The sequence below is a fragment of the Scaptodrosophila lebanonensis genome, unplaced genomic scaffold (genome assembly GCF_003285725.1).
Source record: "Scaptodrosophila lebanonensis strain 11010-0011.00,11010-0021.00 unplaced genomic scaffold, SlebRS2 tig00001415-arrow-pilon, whole genome shotgun sequence".
NCBI classification, from domain to species: Eukaryota; Metazoa; Arthropoda; class Insecta; order Diptera; family Drosophilidae; genus Scaptodrosophila; species Scaptodrosophila lebanonensis.
This window is the reverse complement of record NW_022060742.1, coordinates 10,863,189-10,888,092: the sequence shown is the minus strand read 5'-3', so window position 1 is coordinate 10,888,092 and position 24,904 is coordinate 10,863,189. Positions and strand designations below refer to the sequence as shown.

The 24,904-nt window shown below is 36.9% G+C and overlaps 6 protein-coding genes across 13 annotated transcripts in view; 2 read left to right on the top strand and 4 right to left on the bottom strand.

The window, feature by feature from the left end:
- Window positions 1–2,050: 2,050 nt before the first annotated feature.
- On the bottom strand, window positions 2,051–2,880 carry LOC115632987. Its single transcript, XM_030530304.1, has 4 exons — window positions 2,838–2,880; window positions 2,681–2,783; window positions 2,413–2,608; window positions 2,051–2,341 (listed from the first exon to the last, which is right to left on the bottom strand). Exons 1-4 carry the CDS (start codon window positions 2,849–2,851, stop codon window positions 2,223–2,225), a joined length of 432 nt encoding a protein of 143 aa, XP_030386164.1. The 5' UTR covers window positions 2,852–2,880; the 3' UTR covers window positions 2,051–2,222.
- Window positions 2,881–3,754: 874 nt separating this feature from the next.
- Window positions 3,755–13,141, top strand: LOC115632801. The gene is made up of 3 exons (XM_030530052.1): window positions 3,755–3,837; window positions 6,606–6,765; window positions 11,486–13,141. The coding sequence occupies exons 1-3, from the start codon at window positions 3,755–3,757 to the stop codon at window positions 13,139–13,141; spliced, it is 1,899 nt and encodes a 632-aa protein (XP_030385912.1).
- A 1,267-nt stretch (window positions 13,142–14,408) lies between these two features.
- On the bottom strand, window positions 14,409–15,750 carry LOC115632938. The gene is made up of 3 exons (XM_030530233.1): window positions 15,712–15,750; window positions 14,688–15,647; window positions 14,409–14,619 (listed from the first exon to the last, which is right to left on the bottom strand). Exons 1-3 carry the CDS (start codon window positions 15,737–15,739, stop codon window positions 14,540–14,542), a joined length of 1,068 nt encoding a protein of 355 aa, XP_030386093.1. The 5' UTR covers window positions 15,740–15,750; the 3' UTR covers window positions 14,409–14,539.
- Window positions 15,751–18,234: 2,484 nt separating this feature from the next.
- Window positions 18,235–18,663, top strand: LOC115632799. The gene is made up of 2 exons (XM_030530051.1): window positions 18,235–18,262; window positions 18,335–18,663. The coding sequence occupies exons 1-2, from the start codon at window positions 18,235–18,237 to the stop codon at window positions 18,661–18,663; spliced, it is 357 nt and encodes a 118-aa protein (XP_030385911.1).
- Window positions 18,664–20,142: 1,479 nt separating this feature from the next.
- On the bottom strand, window positions 20,143–22,637 carry LOC115632798 (SR-related and CTD-associated factor 4). Its single transcript, XM_030530050.1, has 4 exons — window positions 22,607–22,637; window positions 22,306–22,544; window positions 20,730–21,057; window positions 20,143–20,507 (listed from the first exon to the last, which is right to left on the bottom strand). Exons 1-4 carry the CDS (start codon window positions 22,635–22,637, stop codon window positions 20,143–20,145), a joined length of 963 nt encoding a protein of 320 aa, XP_030385910.1.
- Window positions 22,638–22,913: 276 nt separating this feature from the next.
- The window catches only part of LOC115632094 (rab11 family-interacting protein 3), an 83,613-nt gene continuing 81,622 nt past the window's right edge, over window positions 22,914–24,904 (bottom strand). For 7 of the 8 annotated variants that reach the window (XM_030529071.1, XM_030529074.1, XM_030529073.1 and 4 more), the window contains one exon: window positions 22,914–24,616. In XM_030529071.1, coding sequence (XP_030384931.1) covers window positions 24,488–24,616 — 129 coding nt within the window. In that variant the 3' untranslated portion in view covers window positions 22,914–24,487. The remainder of the gene's footprint in view (window positions 24,617–24,904) is intronic. The other variant, XM_030529070.1, reaches the window with a different exon arrangement.

Genomic DNA, 24,904 nt, shown 5'->3' with positions numbered 1-24,904 from the left:
GTGAAGAAGAAATGGCTTCTACTATTGTATTGCTAATAAAGTTGTCAACTAATAAAATGGCCATTGTCTGTGGAAAGCACGCTGTTGACTTAAATGTTGAGTGTGTAGCCAAAGTATTGATGGTTGTTCGAAGCTATGGCTTTGGATAAACAGCTGCTGGCAATCTGCTTACGTGCCTACTTATTTCTGTTATTAATGACTTTTCTCTCTTTTCAAATATATGGCCTATCATTGGCATCAAGCACAATTGATATAATGTAATAAAAGATAAATAATTCCAATTCACAGCATTATTAGCACAACCAAGTAAAGGGGACACACTCCTACCACATTGATTATCTTATCTCCCAAAACATTAACCCCATCACCTTAATTACAAGCCCATCAATACACCACTCTAAACTCATATTAAAATATTTAAAAGTCACAAACATTTACCACAAAATCAAAGCCCTATCCTCATACCTACATATGTATTCGTACTCTTTTCTTTAATACTGTAAAATGTACTTAAAAAGTTACCTGAAGGCCCTAGAAGCCATTGCTAACATAATCTCTTCTGTTAGTTATAAGATTTTAATTTTAAGCTAGCATTATATAAATAAATAAAAATAAATAAATAAGTTAAGGTGACAACCATTCCAATAAATCATTATTTAAGCATCAATATTGATGATATCTTGGGAAATGCTTCACATATATTAAAAAACTATAAACACAACCAACCTAGGACTTTCTGCTAAAGGTCAAATACGAACAATGTCGAAATAGATAGAAAATAGTTTAGATTATTTTTTAGATATTTTTTATTACTTATTAAAGATGATCACAGAAGACAGCATTCAAGTAACGCAAATATTATAATATTTTAACCGAACGGCTTAGAAAAAAAACAATTTCAAATTAAAAAATTTTTATCTGGTAAGTTCAAAAATAAAAAATTATAATTTCTCCAACGTATTTTTGGAATACTGATAAATAAATTTAATTATACAAATCTAAACAACACTTCAAATTAATTTCTTTATAATTTGCCTTTATTCAAAAATTCTAGAAGCAAATGGGATACAATATTAAATATTAGTTAACTGAACAAAATAAACTATGAAAAAATGTTGTAATACATATAAAATATATATAGCACGAATTTTCCTATGTCCGTTTATATAAAATTTGGCGCAACTCAAGGAAGTCATCTTGACTTTTTTTATTGACGATGTTCTTGAATACTTATGAAAATGTTGATGCTGTACAACTTATTCTATTGTACAAAGATCAGATCATCTTTATTATATATGACAATATGTCATTGGAACGTACATTTATTCACAATTCTTGAGGTGAACTTCAATTTGAAAAGGGCTAAGGATCTACTTGGATTTATTTAAAATTGCTCTAATATTGAACAATAATGACATAGAGTGGACTTTTTAAATCATGATCAATCAATTTAAGAGCAGATTTACGAGTTAGACTACTTTTATATAACTGCCTCCGTAACTGGCTCCAGTTTTTACCAATTCCAATTAGTCGAGCTCTGAATGCTCAGTCATGTGCATGAAATATTTTAAAATCAGCTTATCTAATTATTTCATATTTCAGTTTTATGAATAAGGCCCTTTTCGATAATTATCTAAAGAACATATTAATGGTCTGCATACAACTTAACAAATTATTAAATATGTACAACTTCATTTAAGATGTCAGACACATATTTTTCGTTATCAAACGAATATCCTAAGAAAAATTGAATATTTTTTAATAGAAATTTTATAGTGCTAATGTATAGTTTACATATTTCGCATGGTTTGATAAAAAATACACAATTCTCAGACCTTGGCGAAAGCATCAGTAAAATATTGAATTGGTTCTCTTTAGTCCGTAGCACTGTCCTGAATATTGGCGAAGTGGACTCCGCCTTCCTCTTAAGTCGCCTTAAGCTATTAAGGATTAATAATTTGTCCACTACTTACGTCATTTAATTCATGATTAGCACGGCTATGTATTCGAACTCAATTCAAAATAGCAAAATAAAAGTACAATATTCAAATGTTTTCATTATTTGGTTTGTTTTATTAAATCGAATAGGGAACAATACTGAAACAGATAGTGCACTTTTCAAATCATAATTAATCAATATGGGAGCAGATCTTTAAAACGATTGAATAACGAAGGCGAAGGATAAAACGTAATATATAGTGTAACAAATCAACATAAAATCATTATACACACATTGGGTAATAATAGTTGAGATTTAGATTATTTCTATAAAGGTCATTTTTAACAGCTTCGTGAACGACCGGACTGGATATCATATCTACCGTATAGAGCATTGCATGTGCTATTCAAGAGAACAATATTTTACAACATTTTAAAACTATTAGATAAAATATGTTACTATGAAATACCTACCAAGGTGATGGTTGAATTGTTGGTCATAAACGCACATAAAGATCAAGAAATAACTCCTATTATCCGTTCCAATGACATTGTCAGAAGACGAATGTAAAAACAAGCCCGCGGGTTCACAAGGGTAATTAACCGGTTCTAAAGTCAAGGGGGCTTCTGAAAACAGGCCTTTATAATAGACTTCGGCACTGAACGCAGGCTACAAGTACATGACATCAACATGCTAGAATTTCCTTTTATTACTATGTAAATATTTTTCAGCAATACTTACAATATTGTGTACTAGGGATTGCGGCCTTGGACATGGTCCACTTATAAAGACTTGGCCGAACACAGAGTACGGAGAAAGCAAGACACAAGCAACCATATAAAAGCTAGAATATAATCACATTTCCAATTTGTAAACTTTTAAGAGAGTCTTGAAATACCTGAGCTTCAACATTGTATTGCTTTTAAGAAATTATTTTTACACAGCTTTACGAGTTAGACTACTGGAGTAAAAAAAACTACGTGCTATTTTATAGAATTGCCGCCGTAACTGGCTCCAGTTTTACTTGTAATTCCAATTAGTCGAGTTTTGAGTGCTCAGGCATGTGCGTTAAATATTTGCAAATCAGCTTTTTACGATTACCTGGTATCTCGAATTTTGAATAATATATTGGTCTCCAAAAGAGAAGAGAACTAATATAGTTATTTTAAATTTCAGTTTTATGAATAATGCAAAAGTGCATAAATTTAGTTAAAAATATGTGCAAAAATTATTTTAAAAAAAAATTAATTAATTAAAATTAAATATGTAAAGATTCGTTTAAGGTGTCATAAACATATTTTTCGTTATCAAATGAATACTGCACAGTAAAACAAATTTAACACTTTTTAATAGAAATTTGATATTTTTATAAATATATTTTTTAAATGTTTCACACGTTTTAATAAAAAATACCGAATACTCTCAGTTTATCAGATCTTAACAGATTATGGTTTGTAAAAGAAAAAGAAAAATCCAACTTTTGCAACTTTTTAATTTGCAAATTATCTGCTTAACCACCTTCTGAGCCATTTTAAAAAACACACTCCCAGCCAATTAGGTGTAAATTCTTTGCCGAACATTATTAACCTCTCAATTTTCAACGCCCATTTTTGCAAAGTTACTCCGAATACAATGCATTCCAGCCATTTGTTGGCAATCCGCTTACTTTTCATCTACGCCTAGCCATAACCTCGTTGAGTCCAACCCAAGCGAACTGGCAATTCGCTAAGCCACCGAACCACCCAGCCACAGTTTGATTTATGCGCCCATTTCTTTGCAAATGAGCCGAGCAAATCAAAACAAGTTCCAGCCCAGATGCCTCCGCTGAAGCACAACGAGCTGTTTCTGCTGTTTCTACTGCTGCTCCTACTGCTGCGTCTACTGATGGCGGCCCACAAGTAAACATTCGCATCTGCCAAATGCATTTGGCACGCAATTACGGCCCAAAGTGTTAATTGCATTTCCGTTGGTGAGCGAGAGAGCGAGCAGCCATAAAGCTACGGTTCGGCCCACAACTCACGCATTTAGCCACTAGGCCAGATCGGCGGACCAGACTCCTATCCAGGCAGCTTTAAGGAGCAACAAATGAAGGCGCACATTCTTTGCGGATAAACTCCACAGAGTTAACGGTGGTTTTAGTTGCCGGTTTAGTTTGGTTTGGTTTATTTTTTTTTGTTTTGTTGTTGATTTTTTTCGATTCTCCAAGGCGGCGCATGCGTGACAGACACGCAGCAGGCACAACCAAAGTCCCAGAGGTACTCGTGCTCGTAACTGCAACAAAACTAAGTCATACATTTGTAGAACACAGAAGAAGGCCTCCTCCGGACGACCAGCCAAGGAGACAACTAGACAACGAGACAACTAGACAGCTAGACATCTAGACATGTAGATGGCTCGACAAGCGGGCTATGTAACTGCAAATGGTGAATGGTGATATTTATGGGTAAATGTGCCGCAAACTTTAGGCATTTGCAGGCGAAGAAATGATTCCATTTTGCCACTCTTAGCATATTCATAAAGTGCTTCCTAGACACACACAAACACACACACACACAGACTTTGTTGCCACTCTCGTCCACTCGGCACTTGCGCCAAATTCGCAATAAGAGCTGACAGCCGGCCTCGTCGCTTATCGGCATTGCATGTCTTTGCCGCATGCGGTTGCCTTCTGATAAGCAAAAATTGGCTTAAGCCTGATGTGGCACAGCTGTCCTGGGCATTGGAAGCATTGCCGATGCTCTCTATACAAATTGTATGGCAAATCAATGGCATTTATTTGTGCCACAAGTTAGTCTGGGCTTTCCACAAATCCGTTAATAAGCCATTTTGACAAATTGGATGATTGTCGTTCTACTCGTACTATACAAGTATATCCGCCTCGTCGCTCATTCCCGTTACGGTGTCACAGGGGCGGAGAAAGTGATGATAAGCAGCAGCAGAAGCTGAAAATAAGTCAAATGAAAAGGGAACACGTCCAATGGAATAAGATGTTCTAAAGAACTTCTGTTCTTCGGTTAGGTGAAAATCAATTATTAATATACAGTCGTGCAGGTGCGATTTCCGCGGACCGCAAAAATCTTTCGAAATTATTACATTTGGCATTTGGCTCTGAATTTAAAATACTTTCTAAAATCAACATTTTATTGGAACACAAGAAAGTAACTTCGAAAAAAGAACAAGACTCAGAAAAATATCAAGCGTTAAAATACAATTGAATAGTTAGATTCGATTAAAGCTTCCACTTTTGCATACAAAATTCTGTGTTTAAAATAAAATTTTTAAATCAGGCTCTCTTGATTCCTATCAGAATATTTATTTTATTTGTAATTTTATTTACCATTTACATATATTGATTTAATTTCAGCCTATAATGATTTAAAACACATCACTAATAGATTTGAATTTCTGTTCAATTCCTCGACTTTAAATTAGAGATGGATGCAGACCTGATTAGTCTCCAGTACAAAAAAAAACTCAAACTAGCAATCACAACATATAAACTTATAGACATATATCACGGATCTACATACACAATGCATAGCATATTTCAAAAATACATTTAAATCTTGTATCAAACATTTGGTTACTATACAAGTCCAGCTCTTTTCCATATTTATTTAACTCTTTTTAAAAAAGAACTTTCTAAAAATAGCTTTAGCAAAATTAATCATTAAACCTTGCCATCATTTTGAAAATTACAATTAAACTAAATAATTATATATGTTTAAGTTGAACACTAATTGAGCTGCCAATATCGCTTTCGAAAATCGTTCATAATAAGTTTCTTTCCCACCATAATTGCTCTTTGCCTTGTTAATGGTAATACTCGTAATATCCTCCAATAGCGACTCTCTCAGATGCAAATATTATATAAGCAAGGCACTGAGTTTTAGTTAACCTCAAGTTATACTCAAGAACTCAATTTGTATTGAGGTCGACTTCCTTTAGTTCGAAGAAGCTCAATATTCAAAATGTTCTTCAGTGATTAAATAGTTTTTAAATAGTGCTTTTGTTGTGTTCTTAATTTTTTCTTTTTTTTTTATTTTAATTATATCGAAAAGTTTGATTTCTTATTTTTTCATAACATTTGTAACATTCTCAACTAACTGCTTTATAATTAATACTTGATATTATCCTTACTAAAAAATACAATCAATTATTAAATAATTATTATTAATTAGTTATTGGTATTATTAATTATTATTATTATTAATTATTGTAGTTAGTGATAATAACATTTTTATATAAATAATTATGTTTTCTTTTCACAGTATAGATGAGCACTAAAAAGGCGTTTAAAAAATTTTTTGAGCTCCAATTTTCAGTTTTCAGTTTCGTGAAAGAATACAAAATTAACTGTGTTTGTAAGGGACCTAAATTATTTGTGTTTTTTTTTTGGTATACTAATAAATAATAATAGTTGCACCTTGGACAACAAATGATTTGAGCTCAAATATGATATGCATTTGTGTTCTAACTTTGTCTTCTATTAGTAGTAAAAAAAAAGCATACATAAATTTATAAATATGTTATTTGAAATATGAAAATATTTTTTTTCCACAGCCCACATTTAGTTTAATCATCATGTTTAAATCATCTGCCTGATTGCATCTTACCATTACTTATAAATTCAAATTTATAATTCAACCCATATTCCCATTCCCAGGGCAACCGAAATTGCTGCTGTCCAGTATTTGAATGCAAATGCCAAATTAAGAACAATTTGCCAGGTAGCCGGCCAGAACCGCCCAACCAATCCACCAATTGCTTCGCCTTGTCATGCCAAATATTTCCTGTTGCTCTATAAACTTGTATTAAACGTCATGGTTAGTAGCTGTGGCGCGTTTTATGCCTTGCCACGTTTTTTCTCATTTTTTCTTCTTTTAATTCAACTGAAATTAATTGAGTAATTTGATGCGAACGCCGCGCAACGCATCCAAACAATTCAAAACATCACGCGTTTTACGACCAAAGCCAATGCCCATAGAATGGTCGCCCAGGGGGGGATGGGGAGGGGTGGGGGGTGTGGAAACAACAGTTGGGGACAAAGCGTGGAAATTGTAGCAGATGCAGATTATATGGCTGCCCGACAGGCGCATTCGCTATAACAAAAAGGAAACGAGGCCAGACACACAGACACAGACAAATTTAATATATAAAGTATATTAACTTTGATAGCAAATGACCGCGGGCCAGCGTCTAAAACGAGGGGCTAGGGAGCGGCAAGCAGGCGAAGATTCCTTTTTTTTGCAACAGCTTTTGTCAGGCGTTGGCGTGTGTGTGTGGAGTGACCAATGCACAGTGGTTGAAAATTTAGATTTTTTAAGAGATTTGTTGATGATTTGTTTTCATTTGTTTGTTTGGCATGGTCAGACTGTATAATAATTTGCCCACAAATTTAGCCAGCTTTATAAGTTAGTCATGAGCATAATCTCATGTCACTGAAAACCATTTATAATGTTATATCTACTATATACTTTTTAAAGCTAACTTGTAAGTGAACACAAGTTTGTGTGCAAATTATTTGCATAGCTGATAAGAGTAGGGATTCAAAGCAGATTAAAATATTGGAGCACTAGGAATAACAAAAACATGAAGAGTTCAATATTGGGGTGAAAAAGCATTGCAAAGCGACGGGAGTTCTTTAAAGAAACATAAAATTAGTTGTATTTTGAATAAAGGTGGACGATCTATATTAGCTGTTTTGTGGCACCAAAAAGAATTAAATATTTTGACATATATGCTACAAGGAAAGTCGACCTACTAGAAGAAGTAGTATAGAGTTTTAAATAATTGATAAAACCAAAATTATCTTTCTCTTCCTCAACTCTACAGCCAATTTTAATATCTTTTTATCAATTACTTACAAAATTAATTTAGATTTAGTTTAAAACAATTATTATGTAATATGTTGAAGACATTGCATATGTTGCACTAATATATATAATTTGTATACCAAGTATATTTAATTAAAACATTTTTTGCCGAAAAAAAATACTAATAAGTCATTCTTAAAATATAAAAAGCAAGTTTTTAAAGTAATCGTATAAAAAATGTGAATTTTTCAAACAATTTGTGGGGCCCGTTTCCCCTCTTTTGAGTTGAAATTTCCCTTATGCTCATCTACGCTGAGAAAGACTTATAATCTATAAGCTTTAACAAGATATTTTTTGTTAAAATTTTAAATAATTTCGATACCAGGCTATACTCTTCTTATTAACTCTCTAAGTAGAAATTTCTTCTTTTGAATTGAGTGCGAACAGCATTTTGTTATTGGTCGACTCCGACTCTCCGACTCGACTATAGTTTTTATATACATAATAGATTAAAATGTTATTAAGAATTGTTTATTTAAGTACTTAACAACACACATGTCCGTATATGTTAAACTTTATAGTGAAGCTTTTAAATTAAAATCAGAGAGAGCTTTCTTTGTTGATGTTTGGTGCCCAGTGTGCAATAAGAGGGCTGTACTTATAGTGTAGGCCAACACATGTTTGATGATGGGTGCGCTTTGAAGTCGAGAGACGAGCTCATCATCATGTAGGCAGTTAGTCGACGTTCGGTAGTCGTGGAGCGGCTGCTGGACTTGGAGCTGGGTCTGAGGCTGAGGCTGAAACTGAAGCTGAACGCTGAGGCTGCCACATGACAACCGTTTAAAAAGGTTTTATTTACACCGAAGACAGCAACAACAAACGCAAAAGAAGAAGCAACAACAATAGCGCAAGAGCAGCTGCCTCAGAGCTGTCCATGTTGCGCGCAATTAAGTTGCCAACAACTTTGAAATTATGCAATTATGGGTATGAGAAATTGCCTGGAAATTACATGAGGGACTTGACGAACCGCAACCACGACCAAGACCACGACCAAGACCACGACCAAGACCACGACCAAGACCAAGACCAAAGCAAAAGCAAAGCAAAATCAAAAGCCAAGAGTAAGACAAAGCCGTTGACTTTAAAGCTGCAGCTTCTGACTTGAGTCAAGCCTGCATGAGTCAGTCAGTCAGTCAGTCAGTCAGGCAGGCAGTTAGTCAGTTATTCAGGCAGCCTACTTGATTATTTATTAAAATGAAAGTTAAACAGCGAAAGGAAGCAATTTTCCATATAAAAGCGACGCGGGCCAACTCAGCTCCAGCTCTCCAGCTCGCCAGCTTCAGCTCCAGCTCCAGCACCAGCTACTTAGCTAGGTAACCATGGATGTGTATCAAGCTCCCTCTGCCTCCATATATATATTCTGAACATATAGCCAACAACAACTCTGGAGCTCCTACTGATGCGCTGTGCCTCTGACTGTGGCTATAGCTGTGGCTGAGGATGACGACGACGCGTAATTGCCATGTTTAAAGTGTGATTAATTTGTAATCATCAAGGCAAAGTCAGTGCCAGAGCAGCACCAGCACCACCAGCAGCAAAAACAACAACAAGAACAACAACAACAACAGCTCTAGTACAATAACTGCTCCTCCTAAGAACTGTGTGTAGCGAGGCTTGGCAAATGTTTGAATTTGCAGACCAAACCGAGTCGAGCAGAGGCAAAATCTCTGGCAAAAGTAGCGGATTTAGTGTTGGCACGACTCAAATAACTTTAGGGCACTCGAGAGTCGGCACTGGATGGCCGACTACTGACTGCCGCCTACATAGGCTTTGTATTTTTAAGTAATTGAGTTTGCCTTGCTCAAGGCGCTCAAAGTAGGCACTGGGGTATGCCTAATCGAGCCGACAGGGCCGCGAATCTAGCTATTTAAGTTTTCTAATACTTGAACTCCAAAAAAATGCATCAAAAAATAGTATTTTTATAAGAAAAACTTGATGCATAGCATCTACTCATGTCGATTATTTGTATTCTCTGCACTGCAATGTGAGACGGCTTTCGTAATTATAATAATGCCGAATGGCCTTAAATCAGATGAAACATAAATACTTTTCTTTCCACAAAAAACCCCACAAATATGGAAAATAAATCACAACAATCATTACATCCTCTTTTATTTTATTTCAATAATAACATAAACTATTTACATATTTCAAAAAGTTATGCGATCTAACATATTATAAAGTAACACGCCTTTAACTTTCGAGTAATAAAAAACAAGTTTTATAACGAACAACAAATAAATTTTAAAACCAATAATTAATTAATAAATAATTATTAAGCGTTGGTTTATGGTACCTATTTAATAATAATTTAATACAGTTTCAGACATTCTACTAAGTGTAACAATTACTAAAAAACAATTATTTTCAAATGTATGAAGTAAATGTTTCTTTTATTCACCGACAAGAATAAAGTTTATTTAAAATCAAATGTTTATTGAATATTTACAGTTCTGGTGGTATTCAGATAATACCTTCAAAAAATTATTAATAAGCAAAATCAACTAAACTACATTCAAAAAATTATTTAAAAACAAAATCAGCTAAAGATATTCATACATATGCATATGTAGTATATATCTACTTTAATGTGCAACAATATTATTGTTTTGCACCGATTTCGGGAAGGAAGAGCTACGTCTTAACTAATTTTAAAAACTATTTTTCTTTTGAAATAGGACACATTATTCTTGCACGACACACCCACAATAAGGAAGAAATATAAATAATCTCGTCTTCCCAAGTACTTAAACAGTTTTAAAAACCATCTTAAACGAGTACACATTACAAAAATTCAAACTACGGACAAACTCTTCGCAGAAGCCAACTCTCTAAATATAAAAGCATTCGTCAAACGTATCTCTACATTAAATACAAGCTCATAAATATACACAAACTAGCCTCAAAGCCTTAGTAGCTTAGTAGCTAGTTAAGATTGTTATTTAAAATTTATTTAATAATTGCAATAATGCAAAATTGTAATCTGGAATGACTCCATTTTTAAGTTATATACATTTAAGGCGAAAGTCAATTGAACCTTTTGAGGTAAGCTGTATTTATATCTGTGATTAAACAACACGTGCAGTGTAAGATTATATCAAAATTATTTATGTTATTTTTATTTTAATTGACAACATATATACTCGTGTGTATATATCGATTTGCTTGCAGATGAACGCCTCGGACTACTATTGATTGAGAATCGAATGGCAAATAAAACTCCTCATAATTTGATTAATTCCAACTAAGGTTATCCTATTTTATAAGGCCTTATTATGACAGTCGTATTGTTCGATTGATATTGAGCCAACAACAGCTTGTGTTTGTCGACATAAATAAATAAAATAAGAATAAACAATAAAAACGGCATCAGCGCGTGGAATCTGGAGTAGTCAATAAATTCAGGGGCTTTGTTTCATAAATTTACGATGCCGCCTTCTTGACTTAGAATTTAATTTGGAATGTTTAATGTGTCGAAAGAAATGCATGAAATTCTCACGCTCGGCAACAGGTTTTGATTTCGTTAAAGTTCATTGAGAATTCGAGAGCTATATAAACCGAAATTGGAGCCACCAATTGCTTCACTTTGAATTGGAACTCTGGAATAAAATGGTAGGAATTGTTTAATAAATTTAATTAGCAGCTTGCAACTCCCACTTCATTTTCATAGAGATCAGGACTTGTTGTGCTGTTGTGCCTGTTGGGGGTCGCCTGTCTACCCCATGCAATACACTCAAAGCATCACAGGCAACAAAAACGTGAGGAGCATGAAGAAGATCGTCACTATCTGCCGCCTGATCCGAAGGAGGAAAAGGAGGAGCTCGAGAAACCGTTTTACAAACAGGAAAAACACACCAGCGAGCGCATTGTCTACCACAAACATGACTACGAGCCCCGGGTCTACCACTCTGGAGAGCATCATGAGCCCAAGAAGCAGCGCGTCGATCATTACCATCATTACGATAAGAAGCCAGAGGTGAAAACCACCAAACATGTGCATTATACCTCCTCCACGCCAAAGATACGTACAGACTACAATAGGGATCTATTCACGCCCGCAGTCACACAGACGATCTATCGGAGAGGTCGCCCCCATCGTGTAACCATCGCCAGCGCACCCCACTCAGTGTTTCACACACAAATCAATGTGCAGTCCCAAGACTCTGAGCTGAACGCACAATTCCGGCCAGACCCACCCATCATTGGGGCCCCCAACAACAACCCGGCTGGTGCTCAGCTACCAGCTAATGCTTTCCCTCCCGGCGGCGGTCAGTTGCCTTCAGGTGCTTCGCCTGGTTGTCAGTTTCCGTTGGCTGGAAATGCAGCTGCTGGCTGCGCTTTCCCCGGCCAAAATCCTACTGGCGCTCAGCACCCTGCCAGCGCACTTGCACCGTCCAACAATTTTCCAACCAATACGGGCTTTCTCCCTGGCCAATTAGCCGTACAGGGCAATGGCCAACCACCTCGAAAGCTATTTCGACACCACAAGTCGCACAACGACAATGTTTACGGCCCCGCGTTAGGAGCCCAATTTCCCATAGCTCAAGCGCCTATCTCCCACCAACCTATTTCACAAGTTCCTGCAGATCAAGCACCCTTGGCTCAGTTTCCTAATCGGAGGGCTCTTGATGCTCAGTTACCTCTCGCCCAGCAAGCAATTCAGGCTCCTGTGCCTGGCACTCAGCATCCCGCTGCTCAATTTCCCACATCACAACCGCCAACTGATCAATTGCGTTATAAATTTGATCCGAAGGTTGGGGCTCAACAACCCACGGAAGTATTTCCAACATATCAGGCACCCGGCACACAGCTTCCTCAACCTTCATCAGGCCGGCGCAACCGTCCAAATCGTAATCGATCCAACTACCAGGGTCTCAATGTACTCGGCGGCAATGTGCTGGGTCAGCCTCATCTGCAAGGACCTGCCAATGTATTTGGGAACCGACAGGACACCAATATCATCGGTGGCAACTTTTATAGCGATGCCGACCATTATGGAAAGCAACGACAATTAGTGGCATTCAACGGAAATCAACGATCTGTATTCTTGACCGATGATGTCGATGATGAGAGCGTTGGGGATATCGAAGATACTGAGTTCGGCGGAGCTGCCAGCACACCCGAAGTCGTCTACACAACAGTTCAGGGCAAGAAGGTCAACAAGAACGGTTCAAAGCCGAGGAGCCAGCACCGCAGTGATTTGAACACCGCAGCCTCCTCGCTGGACTACACTTACAACTTACTTGGAGCTTCCTCGGAGCACGATACTGACTATCGTGAGGATGGTTATCACTACGAGAAACCAAAACGTGCATTCGAATTCTGAGGATTCTTAATTCTTACACCTTTCCATGTTACTCATATGCATTTACTTCAAGAGCTTCTTTAAGAAAGAAGAAATAGTTATTAAGAAAACAAAATATATGTTTAGAAGGTGACTAAAATTTCCAGAAATTAATGATGAAATTAATGAAATTGTGGAAAATACTTCATCTGTGATTCGAAATGCTTTAAATTTTTTATCAATTCACAATAGCATAATAACTGTTTTGGAAAAATGCATTAATCCAGAATATTTAAGGCGAAATATTATATATTAAAATTTTAATAAAAAGAAGATCCAAATATGGAATTTTTGAAATATTTTGTGAGCAATGTATTGATCATATGCCAGTAAATCAAATCAGTAGCAAATAGAAAACAATAATATTTAAAAACTAACTATTATATGATCGATATGATGATCGATAACTATATTAAAATCTAACTATTATATCAATGATCGATAACTTTATTTTACCTTGCACTCAATGACATTCCTTGGTTTATCTATCGAATCACTAGATAAAGAAAAAGCACGGCTTACAGAATTAAAAGTGCCCCCTCTCTGAATTTTCAAATCGAATCAAAAAGTTACCTGAAGACAATTTTCTAAGCATTCGTAATTAATGATAGAAAATGTATTCATTACCCTTCAATCATTAAAATCGAGGAGTTCGTTACATCATATATTTCAAGAAATGAATAATCTATGTATTACCAAATAAACTCCTAGACTATAAAGCAACAAATCTGGTATCATTATCGAACTATTCCGCCTGATTTAAAAACTATCAATCACTTGATCAATGAGCTTTTTATGCACACAAGGGAAACCCATTCTTCATCAAATAAAAAAATTTAAGTTATTAGGCTATATTTTTTCTATATCATATGCCATACTCGACTTAAGAACTATCGATATTAGAGAAACTACGATATAATACCAAACATTTTGGCCAGAATCACAATAAAGGTTCATTTTAAAAAGGTGTATGAGAACTGTTTAGAGTGCGGCGTTATTTGGAAACTATTAAATAACATTAGTTCTATACTGATACAGAGATATTTAAGCCTTGGCCAAAGCTCTTCATTATTCGACTAGATAATTGATCTCCTTCATAAAGAACGTGAAGTTATTCTTGTTCTTGCAAGGTACATATCAATGGGAATGAAAGACCACATAGGGTTTCAGTCTCACTTTTTAATTATCTTTCCCTCGACTTCCTCACAAAAAATAATAACCTATTTAGTTTAGAAAATTACAAAATAAATTAGTTTTAAAAAATAGTAAGCTTTATTATTTGAATTCAAAAATAAAGGTTTCTTAAATTGCTCTTTAAAGTCGCGAAAAATGTTTACGTACAGTTTTCGAAATTAAAGACGACTTTTCGCAAACATTCTTTTAGACCCTCATGTTGTCGAGATTGTAACACCTGATGGTGCCCTTATCCTGGCACTCAGAATCATGAACTTGACGGAAAACTACAAGGAGGAAGGAAGGAAGACACATATAATAGGCAGATTAAAGACATAGCCTCGGGTTAACTCACTGTTGTTGGTATTGAAGCAGTTCCATTTGCTGAGCTCGCATTGGCCGGGAAATTCGACGACGCATTTGCCGTTGCTGGCGCAGACGGGCAAGGACTGGCGGGGACACTGGAAATTGCATTTGCCAAGTTTCTCCTGCTCGAGGTGCTTGTGACTTAGATGGAGCACATGTAGCACGTTGTTGTTGTTGTTGTTGTGGTTGTTGCTCCAATGATGTGTTGGATGCGACAAGGCACGTCCAGCACGAAGTGCCTGCGCCTGGAGCATAGGCTCCACATGCAACGGAGCCGTTGTGGTGGTCGTTGCAGCTGTTGTTGTTGTTGTGGTGGTGCTGGAACTCTTGGCCTGCTTCTGACGCTCTCTGATCGCATGATTAATGGCCTGGGGTATGTGCTTTTGGGCCTGTTGCATCACCAGATTGACATGTTGCTGCAACTTGTTTACCTTATCGGCAATGTCCAGTGGCGCTTGGCCGGGCAACGAAACCACAATGTGTGGCAATGGCACCGCCTTGTTCTGCACCACAGCTGTTCCAGTTCCCGTTCCCGTTCCAGATGCAGTCGCAGTCGCAGTCGCTGCTGCAGTTCCACTTCCAGGCTGCATACGCTGCACCAATGTCGCCGTAGCCTGATGATTTATCACCTGTGGTATGTGAGCGTGCACCTGTTGTACGGCATGTTGGACTTCGAGTGGAACTTGTTGCTGGTGTTGGCGGCTGTTGGTTGGTGGCACCACTGAGCTGGCAACAGTTCCCATTTGCGGCACTTGACCCACCAGGGTGGTGGTCTGCGAATGAGGTACTTTTTGCTGCTGCTGCTGCTGCTGCTGCTTTACATGTTGCAGCACTTGATTGATGTGATTGTTAATCAGGGCTTGTATATGCTCGGATAGCTCTGGCTTCGGTGATGGCACATTGGACAACAGATGTGGCACTTCTACAGCCAGAGCCAACGTGAAGAAGGCTGCAAGTAATGAAGAGTGTTAAGTATTGTCCACTTTTATTCGCATTTTCCCGCATCCACTTACTGGCTATCAGTAAACCCTGTACATGCATATTGTCAGTCTTTTTCGATACACAAAACTTATTTTTATTTACACTTGATTGGACTTGCTGGCTCACTGCCTGCAAGTTGACACGCTCAGAGGGTTCTGTACGATTGGTTTAAAGCACTGCCCACTTTATATAGCCAGCGCACTCGCATTTGTTTTAAACTCTTTGCAAATAAATGCAAATGTTTATTGTAAAACACAAATTCAGATCAGCAGCTGGAACTCGTTTGGTTTTGCTTCGACAATCGTGTGGCAGTTGTCTGAATTTTAAATTCTGTTCGTCTGCATTTTAATTGCTTCCTTTATCAGGTGGATCTTGTTGTTGGTGGCTTTAATAATTTAATAAATGTGCTTTTGTTTAATTTTTGATGGCGCCGGGGCGTGGCAAATCATAAGTTAATTATAAATTAGCTGCATGTGTTTCGGAACTCGAGCCGAAAACTGTCATCTCTGCTTGCTGCTGTCTCTCCAGGATTTGTGCTTGGACAAAAATTGTTCTCGTTATTAACTAAATACGTTTTATACTTCAGAAGATAGATTGCATAAAATGAGATTTAAGTAAGTTATGACAATATGAGTGCCAGAATAATCAAACAAGAGTTTCGTCCGCTCGACTCTACCATTATATTCGTGATATTACTCATACGCCATGTTGTTCATGCATTTTTCTGGCTTACGCCGAATATTCGACAACATTATTGCTCCTTTAAATATCAATATAGATAAATTTAAGACGAGAATTAATTTAGTTTAGACCTTTGCCGTAAAATCAGGCCATATAACTTGTGATGGAATTTGAAGAGCGCACACAATAGGACTTCTATGAACTCTACTATCCATCTAAGCATCTTTTACACACCTAGCTACAAGTTGAATAGTCACTATTAACTGTATAGTATATGTACATATATAGACTGAATAACAAGTAAAAAATAATCAAAATTGAGTTCTAATTTTTAATAAAATAATTTAATATAAATATGAGCTTAACTTGCTGAGTTTTTGAACTTTTATTTGTAAATTTTACTATATTTTACTATATTTTATCTTTTACTATATTTTTGGAGAAGAAAACATTTTTTCTTTATCATAAAATTTTTACATTTTTATACAGTTTTCAAGGTTTATGCTCTTTATAAAATGTGACACTATTAAATTTAGAGAAATACTTTTTTGCTTTAGGAGCAAAGAGCTATGATAAATGGCTACAAATTTGTATGTCAAATATTCATTTGCATATTACATATAAACATTCATTTAACATACACAAAAGGCAAACAAGTATCCAAACCAGAAACTTAGATAAAGCAAAATATATTGAATGTGTATAATTGTATCTTTGCGACCCTTCTCTGGAACCTGCTTAAGGGATTTTTGAATGAACATAAACGTACTTCGCTAAATTTTAAACAAAATTATATACTTTTTGTATCTTCTTAGTAAATTTGTGTAAGATATGCGGAAGGTGCGAATGGTACCGTACGTGGCAATAATTGTTAAGCCGTAATTTATTCACAAAAATTTCCCGGACCTATTTATTTATATTATAAGATTACTTTTAAGTTATTACGCTAGTCATAGCACATTTATTTTCAAATTTAATTCAATTAAAAATTTAATTTATTTGTCAAAAAAAATTTAAATTTTTTTCCCTTTTTTCCTCTAGTTTTTTTTTCTTAAATAAATACCTCATTAATATTCCATAATTTGAAATACACTTGTGATTTATTTTTAAAACAACAGAATTCCGACACTTTTCATTTCTTAATCCAATTATAATTTTTTCTACACCAGTCCCTTAAGCTCTCGACTCTGCGCCCAGTCAGAAGCAATGCTAACTAGAAGCTGACAACATATTTATATATATACTTGTAGATTTATCTAAATTGCGAAGCCATTGTAGCCAGTCATAATTTCGAAATCGAAAGCACACCACACCGGCATCCATTAAACAAATCTAATCCCCTTTTAAGCGTTTATCAAATTCTCGAAGAACATACAAAAAACGTAGCATACTTTTAAGCGCATATGCAAAATGAAAATAAAATTCGTGTACATGCATAACATAATTCTAAAAATATCACAAAATAAGTTTGCCTTTTAAAAGCGATACAGATATGCAAATGTCCATGGCACGCCCATGGAAAACCGAAAAGGATTTATTTTTGGCCCAAATTAAAAGACAAAAGCACAGTAATTGGCAATGCCAAGCATCCAAGCCGGTCCCGGGCCCAGCCCCAAGCCAACAAGTCCAGACAATGAATGTAATTTGCCTGTGGACATGTTTGGCCATATTTGGCAGGTGTTGGATTTTTAGGATTATGACAGACAGGAGGCAATAAGGAAAACCAAAAGTTTGTTGCCCACATGTGCAGTTTTTTGGTATAAAAACATGTGCGAACGAGGCAGAGAACAACAGTTGCTGCAACAATAACAGCAAGGTAACAACAAACAACAACAACAACCTAGTCCACAGAATCTGCTTCAATTTCGTGCAAAATGAACAATTTTTCACTCCTCTGTTTGGGTAAGTTTTGCATTCACCGCACACAACCATGTATTAACAACTGCAGCTTCCAAACTGTGATCCCATTTACAGTTTGCATTGCCGTCGGTGTCGCCGTCAATGCCAAAGTGTTGCCGGCAAATACTAGCAATGTGATGGCCATCAATCAACACGGCGACATGGTCTGGGCCGATGAGGTGAGCGGCTTGCCGGACAAATGCGACTTTAGCTGCACCGACCAGGATGTGCCCATCTGCGCCAACAATGGCCAGTGCCTGCAAAAGTTCAGCAGCAATTGCGCCATGTCCGCCTACAACTGCCGCCATCCACAGAAGCGTTTCAACGTCATCGAGAACTGGCGCTGTGAGGAGTCCTGGGCTCCACTCTGTGGTGTTGAGGACCGCAAGGAATTGAACCTGTAAAGCATTCGTTTATGTGCGAATATCAGGGTAGTCATTGGAAGTTGGTTGTAAATTTGAAAAAATGATTAAACTTGTGCATAAATCTGTTAAAATAAAACTTGAATATGTACCTATATGTTTTCGAGTATATCTTTCAATTGTTTGCCTCAAATTCAAAGGAGTCAGCAATACAAAAATAAATTTATAATAATTTACGATTGCCCAATCCTACTTCAATGGAAAATAATGTCCAATGATCAAAAATATATATACTTGTACAAGTATATAGTAATAGTAGAAAGAGAAATAATCCAAAACAAATCAAAGGACGCTTCAAGGGCGAGGAGCATCAAACAACCATCACACATAAGCTTCCTTGATCTAAGCAGACCCCGTATTAAAAATATTGTGTTACCTTAAATTTTATACTTTTTTTCTTGACTCGACTCGATACAGATGTACTTCTAGGGGTCTGCAACAAAATCTCCAGATAGTACCATTCGAATGAAAGAAACAACAATAATTTTCATATTTTGTTAGCAAAATACATGGAATCAACACTTAGTAAATAATTAATATATCATCAAAATTTTTTTCTGAAACGTACTCCAGAAACAGTTAGTCGTTTAGGTAATAACCTACATTAATATTTACTGATCGCATTAATACCACAACTTAATAGTTCATTGTTTGGGAACCATTAACCATTTCAACTTCCAAAGATAGTGTATTTTTAATCTATGTTAAAATCTCGTTAACGAAATTTCCATAATGCAGGGGGGTTTCCAATCCAACGATATTTTATCACTTTTTTTGTAACTTTTCTCTAAATTCGAGAGGTCAAATATTTTATTTTATTTTAAAATCTCGTTAACGAAATCTTCATAATGCATGGAAGTTTCCAATACAACGATATTTTGTAACTTGTTCTTGTAACTTTTCTTCAAAATAAAGAGGAGAAATATTTTATTTCTGAAATATATTTATAGGTATTTTGTTTTTTTTCCCCCTATTGTTTAAATACAATATGAACATGTGGAATTGAATCAAATCACTACGCATCAAGTACTTTAAGGCCCCTTTCTGAAAATTAAACATTGTAGAACTACGTAGATAAACGCTACTTGACCGTAGAAATAGACACTTAAGAAAAGATTAACCGTACAGCCTGCCCGCCAAAATAAAACGTAGCAGTCTGAATAATAATAAGGCTAGAATTGTAAGGCTTAAGGTACAGTTCTAAATTCAAATGCTTCGAATGGTGATATCCTTTCATTTAAAAAAATGTAAATATTGTATATTCCTCTAAAGTTTTCCTTTAGTTCAATCTGCAATTACATAACAACTAAACAAATCCGATTCAAACAAACTTTTAAGTACAAATATAGTTTCATAACTTTTATTGAACAAATGTTTACATAGATGTATTTTTTTAAATTTAACTGTGTAAAGTAATTTACACTTTTCCCTGACCCCATAAACTAAACTAACGTCTGCCCCTTAAACCTTAAGATCATCCTCATTGCAGCGTCGCGCACATAAGCCCAGGCGGCAGACATCCTCATCGACGACGCGGAACGCCAAATCACGATTCTTGCAGTTATAGGTGTCCAGGACGCACTGGTTGGCGAACTCATGCGTGCAGATGCCGTTATGCGCGCAAATGGGCACGAAGTCGTGCTTGGTGCATAGAATATCACAGTTCTCGGCGGGCTTGGACTCCATCATCATGGGCGAAGGCGTTGTGGTCATATCTGCCAGCAAGAGCTGATGGCACGTCTTTGAGGGTCCACGCTTGGGAACTATCGTTGGGGTTGGGATGGTGGTGGGTGGAAGGACAGCAACGGGCATGAGTTCGGAGGCGGCTCCGCTCATCGTATTATGAGGAATTCCTGGATTGGGAATACCATGATTGGGGATGCCGGGGTTGGGAATGCCGTGGTTTGGAATTCCACGGTTGGGAATGCCATGGTTTGGAATTCCTGGGTTTGGAATGCCATGGTTTGGAATTCCGCGGTTGGGAATGCCGTGGTTAGGAATGCCAGGATTGGGAATGCCGTGATTAGGAATTCCTGGGTTTGGAATGCCATGGTTTGGAATTCCGCGGTTGGGAATGCCGTGGTTTGGAATTCCTGGGTTTGGAATGCCATGGTTTGGAATTCCGCGATTGGGAATGCCGTGGTTAGGAATGCCAGGATTGGGAATGCCGTGATTAGGAATTCCTGGGTTTGGAATGCCGTGGTTTGGAATTCCGCGGTTGGGAATGCCGTGGTTTGGAATTCCTGGGTTTGGAATGCCATGGTTTGGAATTCCGCGATTGGGAATGCCGTGGTTTGGAATTCCGCGATTGGGAATGCCGTGGTTAGGAATTCCTGGGTTTGGAATGCCATGGTTCGGTATTCCTCGATTCATAGTCTCCATAATGGCACGTCTGTCCCGAGACAACCAAGCGTCCTTTGTCGAAGGCACTTGATCCACGATCTTGTCCTGTTTGTTTTCAACTACTCGAGAATTATCCACATGTTCCTGGACGACAGATATATCCTCATTAACGGCACGTCTTTCCCGAGACAACCAAGCGTCCTTTGTCGAAGGCACTTGAGCAACAGTCTCCACGATCTTGTCCTGTTTGTTTTCAACTACTCGAGAATTATCCACATGTTCCTGGACGACAGATATATCCTTATTAACAGCACGTCTTTCCCGAGACAACGAAGCATCCTTTGTCGAAGGCACTTGAGCAACAGTCTCCACGATCTTGTCCTGTTTGTTTTCAACTACTCGAGAATTATCCACATGTTCCTGGACGACAGATATATCCTCATTAACGGCACGTCTGTCCCGGGACAACCAAGTGCCAGGATTGGGAATGCCGTGGTTTGGAAGTCCTGGGTTTGGAATGCCTTCGTTAGGGATACCAGGGTTGGGAATACCTCGGTTAGGAATGCCGGGATTGGGAATGCCGTGGTTAGGAATTCCTGGGTTTGGAATGCCATGGTTTGTAATTCCGCGGTTGGGAATGCCGTGGTTTGGGATTCCTGGGTTTGGAATGCCTTCGTTCGGGATACCACGATTGGGAATGCCGTGGTTCGGTATTCCTAGATTCGTAGACTCCATAATGGCACGTCTGTCCCGAGACAACCAAGCGTCCTTTGTCGAAGGCACTTGATCCACGATCTTGTCCTGTTTATTTTCAACTACTCGAGAATTATCCACATGGTCCTGGACAACCGATATATCCTCATTAACGGCACGTCTTTCCCGAGACAACCAAGCATCCTTTGTCGATGGCATTTGAGCAACAGTCTCCACGATCTTGTCCTGTTTGTTTTCAACTACTCGAGAATTATCCACATGTTCCTGGACGACAGATATATCCTCATTAACAGCACGTCTGTCCCGAGACAACCAAGCGTCCTTTGTCGAAGGCCCTTGAGCAACAGTCTCCACGATCTTGTCCTGTTTGTTTTCAACTACTCGGGAATTATCCACATGCTCCTGGACAACCGATATATCCTCATCAACGGCACGTCTTTCCCGAGACAACCAAGCGTCCTTTGTCGAAGGCCCTTGAGCAACAGTCTCCACGATCTTTTCCTGTTTGTTTTCAATCGCTCGAGGAATATCCACAAGGTCCGAAACTCCAGATTTTGGGTCCTCCACAATAGCGCGCTTATTTCGCACCAGCGCTGATTCCTTCATCAAGGGAACTGTGACCGTGGGTGGCGCCACAACCTCCTCAATCCCTTTGCTCGGCGTGATCTCAACTACGCGGGCAATCTCCACATGATCGTCAGTTATCAGGGGCTTTCCGTTGGACAGCAACGGTACTTGTACAGCAACACGACCGATCTCTGAATTTGGCACAACCTGCGCTGTGGCGAAGACGAAACACAGCAGCACTGAAAGATAACGACAATCGGTAAGTGTCGAATCCTTTTCGAAACAAGCACTCGAGCCTTACCTGCGGCCAATACTAAGGATAGCTTATGCATCTTGTAAGTTCAACTTGTCTTCTGTGTCCTTCAATGCCCAAGGCCGATGTTTTTATAAGACGATTTGAAGCCGGCGACGCTTCGAACCGGTCCAACCAAGAACAGCAGCTGTGCCGAGACGAACTTTCAATTGCGCAATGCATGCGCAACCGGTTCTCGACTCCGAAATGCTTTCCTCAATTAATTTAGCATTTATGATAATTGCGCTCCAAATGCTTATTGGGTGGCGCCTTTATTAGCGATGTTTTGTTTAGGGAAAGGCAAACGAATTGTTAATTTCTTTTTTTATAAAATACGTTTTTATTTTTTAATAAGTTCTTGCGCAACACGCACAAAATGTTGCATTGTAAGTTACATTTTAATATAAGGTAATAGTTTAATGGACTTGAAAAGCCAATGCGCATTGTTAATGTTATCTACAGCCTTAAATTTTATTTATTTTATCTCTCTTTTTTTAATATATAATTTAACAAACATGTAAGGCAACAAATTTTGATTATTCTTTTCCAATTGTATGGGATGCTTAATTTAGGGGGTGTTTTGACCGCTAGAGTTTTAGATTATTTGTTAAGTCTATACTATTAAGAATCGCCTTTAAAAACTATTGAGTCTGTCTACAACAGACTTCCGTTCAGTGTTGTAAAACAGTTTTCCACTATCCCTTCTATATGATTTGCAAACACTATTGTTTTATTGTTTAATCGATAATATTAAATGTTTGTTCTCGGTTTAATTAATTAATTGTTTATTTTTCGTTTCTTTCCATTCTTGATAATAGCATGTCACTCTTAGGTCAACTTAAACTTCAACTATATGTTCTGGGATTGTCCATACCGTAAACGCAAATTGTTTAGTAACTTTCTTGGTTTCTTAAAGTGGGAGTTGCTAGTGACAGATATTACTTAAAAACTTTTTTTCAAAATGACATACTATATAGAGTAGTTATTGGCAAAGATTGAATATAGCGAGAGAAATTGGAGAAAGAGTTGCAATGAAAATTAATACAAACAGATAAGAAAAACTACAGTTTAAAAAAGATTTAAAAATTGTAAAATATCAATACAATTTCGTGTTAGAAATGAAAAGGGAACGACTCTATGAAGAGACCGAGAAACGATTGGCATTTCTTAAAAGAACCGAAGATTTCGACTCCATACTGTCATTTTAATGCCATGAGTGCTTGTCTTTAGTACAATGAACAACTATTTGTTAAAAATCATTTAGCAAATATAATCGTGGCACACTATCCAAATCCAAATCCTGGACTTTGCAACGTCCGGCCCGAGTAAGCTTCAAAAACACGTATTCGGCAATTATTAAGAATGTTTTACAATTCGCGTATTAAAATAGTTCTGTTTTATACAATAAATTATTGTTGCATTTAAAATGATCTTAACCATTACATATTAATATCTTCAGGCCTTATTAACAACACTACACAACTATAAACAATATCATTTGATGAACGAAACATTTCTCTGGCCCTACATTTTATACAAACATTCAGCTTTTAATCATTGGCTTTACAAAACAGTGGTAACCGTATTGGTTGAAATATTGGCCATTTACAAAAATATTTTTAAACAAGAAGAACAAAAATTGTTTTCAACTGATTTGCCAAAAAGTGCATGTGTTGTTTCGGTTTTAAAATTATACATTAAATTTTTATAAAATAAGTTATGACTTAACTTTTATATAAATAGTATGTATGGGGCTTGGCTTAAAAGCTATTCATAGTTCATTAGTTTAGTTGTAATTAATGTTAAGTTAGACTGTCCAGCGACACGTCTTGTGTTGCTTAGTTGGTTGTTGTTGTTGTTTTTGTTAATATTATTGATGCTTATTTTTGTTCACTTGCGCTCGATGGGCTTCACTTCGAGCAATTGCGGATAGTTCTCCACGATATTGAGTAAGATGGTATCAATGTAATGCTTTAGGCGGGTATTTTCATCCTCCTTTTCCTGGAAGGCTTGTTGCAGCTGTAAGCACAATTGAACAGATAATACTATTAGCAGAAGTTCACGGGAAATAAGTGTTAGTATCAAAGCAACATGTAATGTTAAATATAGATGTGTTTATTATGTATTTACATAAAGTCGATTTCAACATAAATGTCTTAGTCCCGATTTAAGTTGATGCGCATGTTGAATGAAGTGATGAGATATTTATTTATTTATTTTATTAATTTCCCAAAATTGCAAAAACCATAACCATAACTTAATTAATTAATTTTGATTAGACAGAGACAAAAGTATGTTCAAGGAGCT